At 41.2% G+C, this 12,378-nt stretch overlaps 1 protein-coding gene across 5 annotated transcripts; it reads right to left on the bottom strand.

Moving 5' to 3' along the window:
- Positions 1-225: 225 nt before the first annotated feature.
- On the bottom strand, positions 226-11,496 carry tfap2b (transcription factor AP-2 beta). Of its 5 annotated transcripts, none has more exons than XM_085371891.1 (8): positions 11,449-11,496; positions 8,831-9,292; positions 7,300-7,354; positions 6,875-6,900; positions 6,081-6,283; positions 5,642-5,760; positions 4,603-4,744; positions 226-514 (listed from the first exon to the last, which is right to left on the bottom strand). In XM_085371891.1, the coding sequence occupies exons 1-8, from the start codon at positions 11,494-11,496 to the stop codon at positions 226-228; spliced, it is 1,344 nt and encodes a 447-aa protein (XP_085228017.1). The 5 variants fall into 5 exon arrangements, with proteins under 5 accessions (XP_085228017.1, XP_085228016.1, XP_085228015.1 ...); XM_085371890.1 differs by lacking the exon at positions 6,875-6,900 and adding an exon at positions 6,398-6,432; XM_085371889.1 differs by lacking the exon at positions 6,875-6,900 and having other exon boundaries at positions 7,256-7,354.
- Positions 11,497-12,378: the final 882 nt, after the last annotated feature.

Below are 12,378 nucleotides of genomic sequence, written 5' to 3'. Positions count from 1 at the left end.
ACGTAACACAGATGAAAAATCCCTCTGTGCTCTCTGACACTGGCCCACGGGTGTCTTCCTCTGCCTTTTTCTCTCTGCCGAGCCTTCCCCTTCCTCCTCCACCTCAGCCCCGTGCGTGGCAGGTCAGTCGCAGGGGTGTAAAGCTAGAAGTAACGGTGTAACGCCTCTGTCTGTGTGTCTGCCTCCTTCTCAGCTCTCGATCATCACTCCCCTCCTTCTCCTGCTTCATTTCCGCTGCTTCTCCTCTTTGTCGCCGGTCTTGCCAGCATCCCCGTGCCGGTTGTTGGGAGGGTTGTTGAGAAACATCTTGTCGAGTCCTTTGAGAGCCTCGGTGAGGTAGTTCTGCAGGGCGGTGAGTGCAGCGCAGATGGCGGGCGAACCAAAACCATGCGTGATTAAGGAGAAGTGGGAGAGGCAGCTCTGGATGCCAGGCTCCAGGATGGGGGTGGGCCTTGAGTTGCCCAGGGGAGTCCTGTCCTGGGCCAGCAGGTCTGTGAACTCCTTACACAGCTGTCTGCAGGAGAGAAGACACAACAAGACGTCAGGAGGGAGCTCTGCATCATCTTAGGCTTTCCCCAAAAGGGTTTTTGGAAAGCTGATATATGACAAATAACTGCCAGTTTGCTGTCATTAAAACAAAACACTGATGATTTATTCAGGATTTCCTCAAGAAGGTTATTAATGACAAAGCTGACACAAAATGCAGAGCAGACAACATCATATTAAAAATCTCTAAAAGCCAATATTCGAAAATTACCACACAGGCACAATAAAGAACATCCCTCAGAGCCCAAGACTTCCTTGGGGCCCCAAAACATTAGCTGCACATAATTAGATTTGAATTTTGATTATTGAAATTCTTTGTAGGCATTTTTAACACTAGAACTTTATAAAGTAACTAACACTTTACCTGATCCTACAGTACTTAAGACTTTCTGAGTCCCATTCCAGATGTAAATTGTGCAGGCATGCCTAATTGCAAAATGTAACTAAATGTCCCCCAAGAGCAGACTGAGAGCTTTCTCAGTGACAGTGAGGGAATTTTGTTGCATTGATTGCAGACTTTCCTCCAGCTCTTCTGGAAACCGCAGTGAATACAATCAGTTCATATGCTGGAATCACATGTTGCTATTTCACAGTTCAGTGTTTACAAAAAGAAACAAATTGACTCAAATCTCCATGCTGGTTTGACTTTCACATTTTTGGAAAATCATGCCCTGTAGCTGTGGTTCTCAAACTGTGGGTCATAAAACCACAGCAGGTGGGGCGAGGAAGAGGGGGGGGGGGGGGGGGGGGGTGGTATGAAACTAATTTCATTGTTGAGTTTGCTGACACAATTGTGCAGTGTTTTATCAAACTAAAATTCAAGTTGGATCATTTTTTATTTTTAAAAGTGTGGGGTGTAGAGTGTGATTACCCCCCCCCCCCCCCCCCCCCCAGCTTTTGAAAGGGGCACATCAAAAAAAAAAGTGGGACAACCACTTCCCTGTTGAAACACAGCTCAAAGACAGTAATGTTGGAGGCATGAATGCTAAACTGCAATGTTAGTTTTAGACTTCCCTAAAATGAAAGCAATACCACTCAAACTAAAACTGCTTGCAGAATAGAGCGCTGTGCACCGAGTAGGCTGCATTAAGTTTTCAGCAGTTTAGTAGACGGCTGAAATAATGCAAAGCAAGCTGTATAGATGCGAACTTGGAAAAGACCCCCAAAATTATTCAGAACAGTTCCAAAACCCAGACTAATGAAATTCTTTAGCAGGTCCTAAAGGCGGCACAGCTCTACCCACCTTTCCAGAAAGGAAAGAATACATAAAACAGCTCATTTTATAATTTGAAAAATTGAAGCTTATTTTAAAATGAAACGCATTGGAAGAGGAAGATGATTGTGTGTGTGTGTGTATTTTTTAAAATTCCATTCAGTATTATTTATTTAGAACAAATTGATAGTAGCCATCATTAGTGTTGCGTAATCATATCCCTCTAAATTGAAATTTACAGTTTTTATTTTGTTTTGTTTTTTTGTCACTAAATGTTTAGACTCAGAGAACATTTTTCAAAAGCTAAATTCACATATTTCCATAGTATGAAGATGAAGGCTAAGGTTACTTATAATCTCTCAGAATGACCTAAACGTCACAGAGTAATGTTATATATTAAAAACCTCATGACCTCACAGAGAAAAACCCACCACTCTGACGACTCCCTTTTGATTGTGTTCAATGAATAAACTTAACAGAACAAAAATTAACCGTATTATGACTTAAGGGGAAAAAAATCCTGCTTATACCTTTTTTTTTTTTAACTCTTTCTTTTTTTCCCCAGTGCTCCCCCCGTGAACCCTTACATATTTTCTTTCAGTTTTGCCTTGTTTAACTCTGTTTAACTCTCATGAACAAGGCATGAACATAAAAGCAGTCTGTGATTAACACCTGCACCTGGAGACAGGGAGAGCACGAGTTCAGTTCTAGCATGGGTGTTTGTGTTTTTATGTATATTACAAGCATTTTACCATTCCCATTTCCCTATTTTTGTAGAGAAGATAAACATTTTCTTCCTAACTACTTTTGACACTTAAAGCATGTATTGAATTTACATACAATTCAGTACAATTGAATTGTATGTAATTCAATCATTCTCAAAGATCAGTCATTCTGATCTATGAGGATGTGAAATACAGTGATATAGCAGAACCCAGAGAAACAAGGGTAATTTCAAATATTGCATATTTCCATAATGGAGAAAATGCATACCCCTTCAGTGAAAATAATGCAAAAATCATCCGATTAAGAGTTTTCTAAATGAATAACTAATATTTAGATATAAGAATGTGTGGTTAGTAACATGGATCTTAATTTTTCATTGGATTTCAAGTGCAACTGTAAAAGAAAATAACCTATTCACCTAGTTCTCCTTGTTAAATCATCCCCTGGTTTTAGGCTCACATTTTAAATTCAAGAGACCTCCTTCTCCCTCTTCCTCCCCCCTTTCACAGATTCATACTTGCACAGCCCGTGCGCACACACCCTGTAAGCGGCCTAAGGGCAGAGCTCCAGCAAATGAGTGACAGGCTGTGCAGGCCGAGCCCAGCTGGGGTTAGGGGAGTAGAGAGGAGAAGCCGCCACCCCGGGCTACACTCAAGGCTCTCGCTGTTGTTTTCTGACGACTTGAAACACTCCACTGCTAAATAATGAATTTCTAACAGGCAGCACTGATGCACAGTATTGGAACAGGTTTCAATCTGAGCATCAGACATCCACCACCAAACACATTGTACATACTGAGCACCACACAAACACACACTCACACACACATAGACGGACAGATGGTTTATGCAGGCTAGCAGACAACAACACTTATGCAAGCTAAAAATATAAGCTTCCTGAGTGGAGGACTTTTATAAATTAATTTCAAATCTTCAACACTTATTTAGAAAAAAAAAACCTATCTTGCCCATGTGCACTCAGAAGAGCCTTAATTAAATTCCAGGATCTCCTAATTATTAATAAAAAATATATCAGTACAAGTAACTTTACATTAGTGCAAATAAAACAGATTATCTCTAAGACCAGAAACTGAGGTCAGATATAGAAACATCAGGGTTTGTGTTTATAGGCTGTGTTAATAGTGCCCCACCTCACCTCAAGATTATTCTGTGAAAAAGCTGCTTGTAAGGAAGCTAATGTGTGCACAATTTGTCCTGATAAAAAGGGTAAAACTGATGTCTTGTTAATTTTGGTTTAGATTCTTGGCTTTATTTTAGCTCATTTCTCAAATACTTGACCTGACTTTAACTGCCCTGTTTTTTCTGCATTGCAGTTTTTTTCCCCCAGTCAGCCATTTAAATACAAGTTAGATATAGTTCAGTGGGTTTCATTAAAAAAATATCACAATTTCCTCTCCAAATGCCACTAAGGCAGAGTGGACTATAGGATAAGGCACAGAGTATAGCAGGGGTTCACACCCTCTGGGTTTCTTAAAATGGACCATAAAGACCTCAGGAAATGAGACTGGCCTTAATTTCATAATAATTTAATTCTCCCTAAATGTACCTATTTGCAGAAAGTGATTGCCCTGTGCTATTCAGAATGTATGTGTAAATGTTATGCAATTTCAATGGACAACAAAACACAAGGACAACCGAAATGCTACCAAAAGGCAGTAATGATGTGTAAACCTTGTCTAATGGGAAAAATCTGAAACATTTAAATTGCAACAAGAAGTCTGAATTAGAAGCATCTGAGACATATTGGACTTTTAAAAAACCCAAACATTTAACTTTATTTCTCTTGTTGCTCTTTTGTTGTTTGTTGGATTTTTACTCCTTGTTTTTTTGCTGACTTGAAGTATTGCAAGGTGGTTTAGGGCCCAGTCTTTCTGACACCTTACTTTCAACAATGTCCTGCTGTGTCTGAATGTGTCCTAATACTAAAAAAGCCATTTGAATTATAATTCAGCATTACGTTCTCGCACTTCAATCCCATCATCATCCTCCATCCACTTCTATATGATGCAGTGCAGACAGTCTATATCCTGTATGAGAGAAAACACCCATAAAGGCTATGAGAGAACAGAATCTAATCAAACGCTCCATCAAACTCACTTTGTCGCCAGCAGCATGTTTTTCCGTGTGTGCAGCTCGTTGGGGTCCGCGTGCTGGCGGTTGAGGTACTCGCTCACGGCTTTGGTGGGAAACTCCGTCTCGCAGATGTAACCGAAATCCCGAGCCAGGTGGACCGCTTCACCTGTGGGGGAAGGTATTAGATGTCTTATATATTGCAACTGTAAATATAAGTATAAATACAAACGAACAAGATCTTTCGGTTCACGAGATACTGGCTTCAATTAAAGTATGAGTATTGTCAGGTGTCATTTAATTATTCATATGATCATTTTTTAACTCATTAACGTCACTGACAAAAAGCCGTATCTTTTTAGGCAGAACCCTCCCACAGCTGTCCTCTCAGCTGACTCAAAAACACTTAAACTGTTTTAAGTTTTTTATTTTTTATTTTTATCATGTAGACTAAACATTAGTACCTTTTACTTGCTGATTAATATTCAAAATGATCCACTTTATTTTGGGTTATACTGTACAGGCACGAATAAAACATTCGTGCAGTTTATATATTTAAAAGTAAGTCGTCATCACTCAAAAGAAATACTTTCTTTAAAAAGTAAATTCACGTTACCTGTTTTTAGTAAGACACAGGCACTCGGTCTATATGTTGGTGTAGCCAAAGGCATGGGCCCAACCTCCAGTCTTTAATCCGTTAATTTAGCAGCCTCAAACACATCTATCGGTAATGAATATTTCCCTGGCTACATTTTAACAGACATTTTATGAATAAAGGCGCATTTTCACGCATGACTTTTATAATCCCAGATTTTTGCAATTCATATATTTTTTCTCGAGTTTTCACATGATAGAAACTTTTTTAAAAAAGTTATTTTTTTCTTATATATTTTTTGATAAATGACACTATATTGAGTTGTGCTCATAGCCAGAAATCCAGTTACAGGGAGTTGTGGCGGTGTAAGGGGAAAGCAGAAGGGGAATCCTGAAACTCTTGAAAACAATAATAAAAAAATAAAATAAAAATAAAGATTTGGCTTTTATCACCAAAAAATGAGTCGGTTACCTTCCACGAGTGATGTTAGTAGTGTGACATTGGCAGCTTTGCGTCTCCCAGCAGGTAGATTCAGTCCAATCTTCTCCAGCTTTTCTCTCAGGCATTTCCCACCGTTTTTAGACTTTGCTCTGCAGAAAAAAGGAGGAAAGCATATGAACTGTATTTAAAGTAAAACTTACGGCGCACACATGTTGGCGAAATGTCATAAATCGCTCCAAATTAACAAACAATATTTTAATATGTGCTCTGGACAACATTTATTTAGCTTGATCTCGTCTACCAGTTAATGTTAAAAAAATCTATATGGCATAGCTTTTCATGCTTCTCATAGTCTCATTAATAACTGCTCCTGCAAATTAAATGCACACAAGTTTTTTCCTCATAGTTTCTAGAGGTTATTCCTGAACTCCACGTTGTGCGTCAACATGCTTTAAGGCTACATCCGTACCTTCTCAACACGCCCCCCAACAAGGAGGCGTTGAGGCACTCGGGCGGGGACAGTCTCCTCTGCACTTCACCTACGGTCACTTTATACTTTGAAGTGGAGCTGAGCAGCGACAGGCGGCCTGGTACCGAGCAGAACACCTCGTTTATGTTCACGGTCACTCCTCCGATCAGCCCGTCCTTACCGAGCATCAGGGAACCCACGTTCTTGGGTGGCATGGGGACTGAAAGAGGAAGGTTAGAGTGGATTTCTTACATAACGTGCTTTCACATTCAGGGGGCACAAGTTTGAAATCTTTACATCACTCCTCTGTGCCAAACTTTGCTCAGTGAGACCACGCGCGCAGGGGGCGGCCCTGGCCTAATGAAGCGCCCACGTGCCGGGCATTTGCTGTTATTTAATGTCGCGCGACATTCTCATTACAGCGTTATCGATTGTTGATTGGCTCACGTTCTCAAATCGCATTAACCACCTCCCTGTCTTTTCTCCACGGCCGGTTTAACACCCACCAGCAGCACTGGATGCTTCTTCATCCCGCGCGCTAATGCTCTTGTTAATGTCGTGAAGTAAAGGGGAAACCGCCAGCCAGCCTGCCTCGTGGATGCGCGCATATAAGGGCCAGTGCGAGGGGGTTTTGATGGCTCCACGGGGGATAATGCCGCAGATTAGCTCTAAACGAGCTCACGAGATCTCCGTGAGCGATGCCATTTATTACATCAGCGGCTTAAATGCCCCGCGGGGAGCTCAGTCACTCAACATCCCGTAACTAAATCACCGCACATCATCAGAGCGGCAGCGTGGCAGCCTGTCAGCGACACACTGCCTGATAGTCAATATACCAGGGTCGTTACCTCGGCTTCAGACTCCTCATCCCGGCCCCCAAAATACGAGAAACTCCATGAATAGACTCGGCGAGAACGCCTTTTCCAGTTAAGGTCACAACCATACTGATCATGACATTTCCCGAGGGACTGGGCCGGAGGTTACACACATATCCATACAATAAATCATTATAATTCATAAGAACCTATCCAAATATCCCAGGAGTGAAGAAACCCAAATAAATTGTCTTGAGAATAGAGCGCGCGTATTTCCTCTTTCCACCTGTGATATTCTTCAATTATTACTATATATATATATATATTTTTTTTTAAGTAAGGCCACATTGCCCAGAGAACAGAGATGTGTGTCTTTGTATTAAAGAGAGAATGTGTGTTTCTACCTTTCTTTATCACTGATTGATCCAGGATGCTCGTCCCGTTGGTGTCATCAGCGGTCTGTTTAAAAAAGAGAGAAGATAAATGCAAAACATTCAACCCTGTTGTACACAAAGTTAACCAGTGATTTACCTGACAAGCCTCAATCACACAGTCCAGCAAAAACAAAAAAGAAAAAGAAGAAAAAGAAAAAATATTCATGTAAGGTTTCAAAAGGAGGGGGCGGAATACACGTTTGAGCTATTTGTTTTCAGACATCGGTCCAATCTAGCTCATAATTCAGTGCTTTCATTCATCACGACGTGGTTAGAAGCAGCTATTCCCACACATTCAAACCCCCATCATTCATCAGTGTCATTCATCATCTTGCCAAATAAATTGTTAAATAGACCGGGTGTTGTCACGAATGCGTCACAGCCAAATACAAAGAAACAAATATGCAAAAACAAATTTATATGGGGGTTAATAAATGCAAAACACAAACACGGAAAGCCCGAAATGAGAATCTATTGTGGAGGTTAAATGGCAAACAATTCGTGATGGCTGTGCCCTGAGGGGGGAAACGAGTAGAAAATGAAAATCCTACACAGCTTTACAATAAACCTTTTTCACTAAGTCTTTAGTATCTCGCTCTGTGAATTTATAGCGTTTTAGCAGCAAAGCAAGACTCTAAGAAAGGAAATAAACAGCAAGTAATAATAATAATAATAATAATAATAATAATAATAATAATAATAATAATAATAATAATAATAATAATAATAATACATATTGCGTTAAAAACGAAAGTAAAAAATATTCTTTACTTTGTTATAATTTAATGTCATTTAATCTGCGTAATTTGTTATCGTCTTTGAAAACTATGTCTAACGTGTTAAACTATGTTAAAATGAAATTTTAAATAAACCGCGAGGAACATTTAATTTACTGCCTAAAGCCAGATTTATGATGCTTTATTTGCAAACACATGTTTCTCTTTTGATTTAAAAAAAAAAAAAAGTCTTTCTTGGGTATCTCAAGTCTTTTTTTTTCTTTTCTTTTTTTAAGCTTTGAGCCATCCGTTTGGCTACAGCTGCTGTGAGCATCCAGCCCTGAGGGAGCTGCCCCAAGTTCACTGACCTTAACTCTAAAGGCACGAGAGTCATGCGTAGACAATGAACAAGACAACTGTCAACATATATCCTTTCTTTTCTTCCAGTGAAAATTGGTTTCCATTTTATTTATTGCTTATTTTTGGGTGTTGTAAATGTGTCTGTTTTAGTTCAATTGAAGTGTTTTTGTTGTCAGGGGAAATGGGGAAATTCACCGTTATAATGTACGTTGTTTATATCTACAAACTATGAACTATTCAATAAATTGTGAATAAAAGTAGGGCGAATTTTCTCCTCGATGGTTCAAGTCTGAGGATTTGCCATTGTCTGCCTGTTCTTAAACATGATTTCTTAAAATTATATGACATAATTGGAGCAGGAAAATCTGAAATTATGTTATATGTGCATTCAATCTCTGCAAATCTCAGCTGTGCCTTTAACTTACCGGAATATCCTCCATACCGTGCAGCCCGTGTAGCAGTCCGTCTCCCATACCAGGCTCCAGTCCGGGGTGAGCGGAGTGAAGAAGCACATCAGGCCGTCTTACACCTCCGTAGTCCCGCCGTGGGTCCAACCCGGATAGCTGGGGCAGTGAGGCCCGAGGCTGCGCCAGCAGAGCGGAGCTCTCCATCCGGTCCCCCGTGGGGTCTTGCCGCTGACGGGCTCCCCATGCTCCCTGTTGGCTCTGGTGCAGGGAGTTCAGGGAGTATGGGTCGCTGACGTGGGAGTACGGATCCTGGCTCTGGTAGTGAGCGAGCGGCTGGTACGGCGGAGGAAAGTACGGCGGCTGGAAGTCCGAGGAAGGCGCGTGAGACAGCGGTGGCGCGCTGGAGTAGGGTCCCGCATGCGACACTGAACCCAGCTGGGACAGCCGCGAGCTGTGGCTCGAGACACCGTCATGCCGGTCCTTGAACAGGATGCAGAAAAGAACAGAAAAAATTGAACCAGTTGTAGAACTGGAAGTACAATTTAAAGAAACGAAGGCCCAAGATCATTTTGCAAATTGCCTCTGGTGATGTAGCCAAAGAAGCCTAACTGGCACTGAAACTCCTGAACAAAAACACATAAGAGCCTGGAGGAAAAAAATGTCACAGCCTAAATTAAACTGTCTCACAACTAAAAACCTGCCAGCCATATCTACGGGGTTTACCGTTTGCGTAAACTAATTCTGAAATACTCTGAAGAAAACTCACCGCGGTGGAGTAAGGATGAACTAACATCTGTAAACCTTCTGCCGGTGTATCACAAGCGGGTTCACGGTAGAATAGCGGTGTAGGACGGAGCGTGTAGGGCCGATACAGCCAAAATCATCCCAGGTAAGAATGAAGAGTATCTGCAGGCACGGCCCGATCTACAACACCATTCAGAACCTTCCTCCGCCCGGAGCTGCCACCGCTCTGAGTGTGAGCACCGAGCTCCCTCCTCTACCCCTGGTATACGGTGTAATTGTTATTCATGACTGAGACTTACAGGAATATTAATGTGCGCGAGGCAGGGGACTGGCGACACATGGAGCGTGAAGCCTTTCGCGCAACCGTGAGTGACGTTGAAATTCCGTGGAGAGCCGAAACGACGCGCGAACAGCAGGAGATTGAAAGAGGACTCTCTCTCGCAGGAGAAAACGAACAGGGTATCCAGACCCGTGAGGAATCCTCTGTCACATAAAATACCGCTCTGGGGCCCCTTTATATATAAAAGCTGACGCAATAAAGCGCACTTTCTTGCCAGTGGAGACACTTTTGCGCAAATAATTTCTGTGCAAACAGACTTTTTACGTTAAAGAAACCAATAGAAGACAATATGGCAATAAAAACAGGCCTTGTTGGGTCGACTATGAGACGATTAACAACAGGTTTTCAAGTTCTCTTCCAGCCGGGTTAGTCAACGCCAAACAAAGCGGAAATACATCCAATAAAGCAAAAAAAAAAAAAAAAAAAAAAAAAAAAAGAGAGAGAAAAGAACTTTGAGCTGACGCACAAACCCACAGTAACCGCAAAAGAGCGCATTAGCCACTTTCAGATTTTACTCTGACTTTTCACCCCAACTTCACCCCACCACACTCACACTCTTGAAATTTTAAGGCAGCTCAAGTCATATTGCAGCTGCCAACCGAAAACAAACGCACACCCGAGACAAGGCAGGACGCGTGAGGGGCTCGTGTGAACTCAGAAGCAGCGATTAAACTTTGCATTGTAGACCGTTCAGCCTCTCCTCTTTGCCCTCTTGGGTGACTTGTTTAACAACATTATAGCCTCCCCTCCCTCGCGCCGTGGGAGAAAAACCATGTGTGGCACGAGACAAGGGCTTCCCACCGGGCTCAGCCGAGGGGCCTCGCGAGCTATACCCTTTCTTCGTCTGCTTTGTGCTCGAGCCCATTCAGCGCGAGCCGGGGCAGCGTTTTCGCCCCCGCGCGCGTCGTATTTCTCACTTTTTCTTTCTCCTTTCCCCTCACCGTTTTTTTTAAATGATTGTTCTGGGATCAAAGCCAAGTCATTTACATACTCCATAGGCTACACATCATCACCCTGCTCTGACACAGCGGTTCTCCACCTTATTTGTCTTTCGCTGTAATTTAAAAATGTCAAAATGAGCTTTTCATTAGTTACTGGGTCACGTTGAGGTCCTGGGAATGAGCTTATAGTCCTTGCACCTTATTATTTTTTTATTATGTTAAAAAAGATATTTAGATTGCTTTAAATATTAATTTACCCCAAAGCCCAAAGTAAAATCTGACTGATTACAGCCCTCATGTAGGCAGTGTCACATATCTTATGTACCCAAAACTGAACACTGCACCACAGCGACAAGCACAGCTTAAAATAATGTGAGCACTTGAAATCATTTCAGCACAAATTAATCCGTTTTATGCCTGAATAAATCTGTCATGTGCCAAATGGTTCTCCAATTCATATCCACAGTCATCGCAACATGAATACGAGGCCTTAAAGCCTCGTGGAAAACACTTCACTCAACAGCATCCAACAAATGAACTCCAAAAGCATGTCTAGTAACTTCATTTAGTCTATTTCCCCCGAGTCACAAACAGCTGGACGGTAACGTTACCTCATAAATATCTTCATACTTGACATTCTCAACTAGTTTCCACAGCATGGTCGCTTCTCCGGTGTCGGTAAACCGAATGCAGCCAAGTGAAGAAGGGATGCCTCAACTCTCTCTCTCTCTCTCCCTCTCTCGCTCTCTCTCTCTCCCTCCCTCCCTCCCTCCGCCCTCCGTACCTTCAGACAGGCTTTCTGAATGGGGAACCCCTGTATGGAGTCCACTGCTGTAACATTATATAATAATAATAATAATAATAATAGTAATAATAATAATAATAATAATAATAATAATAATAATAATAATAATAGGGCAGGTTAAAAGCAGCAGGTAACTTTAATACACGAGTGTGGTGTGTATCTTCGTACACACAGCACTGAACCACATATAGATTGTTTACTTGTTGGACACTTATGCAACTCTTATGCATTGTTAGATTTTTTTTTGTACCTTGACTTTCATCTCTTTCACTGTAAATGTTTGTAATCATATGTGATTAAAAAAAACAACGAAATTAAATAAATAAAAATGATTAATTAGGTCGTTATCTAATGGAGCACTAATGGGATACTTAGTAGATTTCTACATACACATGTGACAATGCGATAAAGTTTAATTTTTTTTCTCAACATTTCTTTTGCATCTATTTCGTAATATTGCTTTACATAAAACATACCCTTAAAATCCATATATTTATGTCTTTTACTGTGAGTTAAAAAAAAAGATTTACATTATGATGCTATACGAAACAAACAAACGAACAAAAAAAATCCCAAAAACTGCAGTCTTCCTGAGGAGTTTCATGGCTCTAGGAATACATTTTCCAATGTTTCCTTCTGAGCCCCATTGGAGGCATGAACACCATCCTTCCAAAAATATGATGATGTTTCCTCAGAAAAAAGAAATCTCCAATGAGTTGATGGGTTGATATTTTTT

This window comes from Diplotaxodon limnothrissa, linkage group LG15 (assembly GCF_057381915.1).
Source record: "Diplotaxodon limnothrissa isolate DT_005_m linkage group LG15, D_limnothrissa_male_GT1.1, whole genome shotgun sequence".
NCBI classification, from domain to species: Eukaryota; Metazoa; Chordata; class Actinopteri; order Cichliformes; family Cichlidae; genus Diplotaxodon; species Diplotaxodon limnothrissa.
Note: the sequence above shows the minus strand (reverse complement) of the source record. Positions and strands in the feature narration are given on the sequence as shown.

Excerpts from the sequence above, each read along its gene's own strand:
- tfap2b (XM_085371889.1), bottom strand. The coding sequence starts at position 11,496 with ATGCTGTGGAAACTAGTTGAGAATGTCAAGTATGAAGATATTTATGAG. Across the intron at positions 7,355-8,830 it reads ACGGTATGGAGGATATTCCG|ACCGCTGATGACACCAACGG; the intron begins GTAAGTTAAAGG and ends TTTTTTAAACAG. Across the intron at positions 4,745-5,641 it reads ACTAACATCACTCGTGGAAG|GTGAAGCGGTCCACCTGGCT; the intron begins GTAACCGACTCA and ends CTTCCCCCACAG.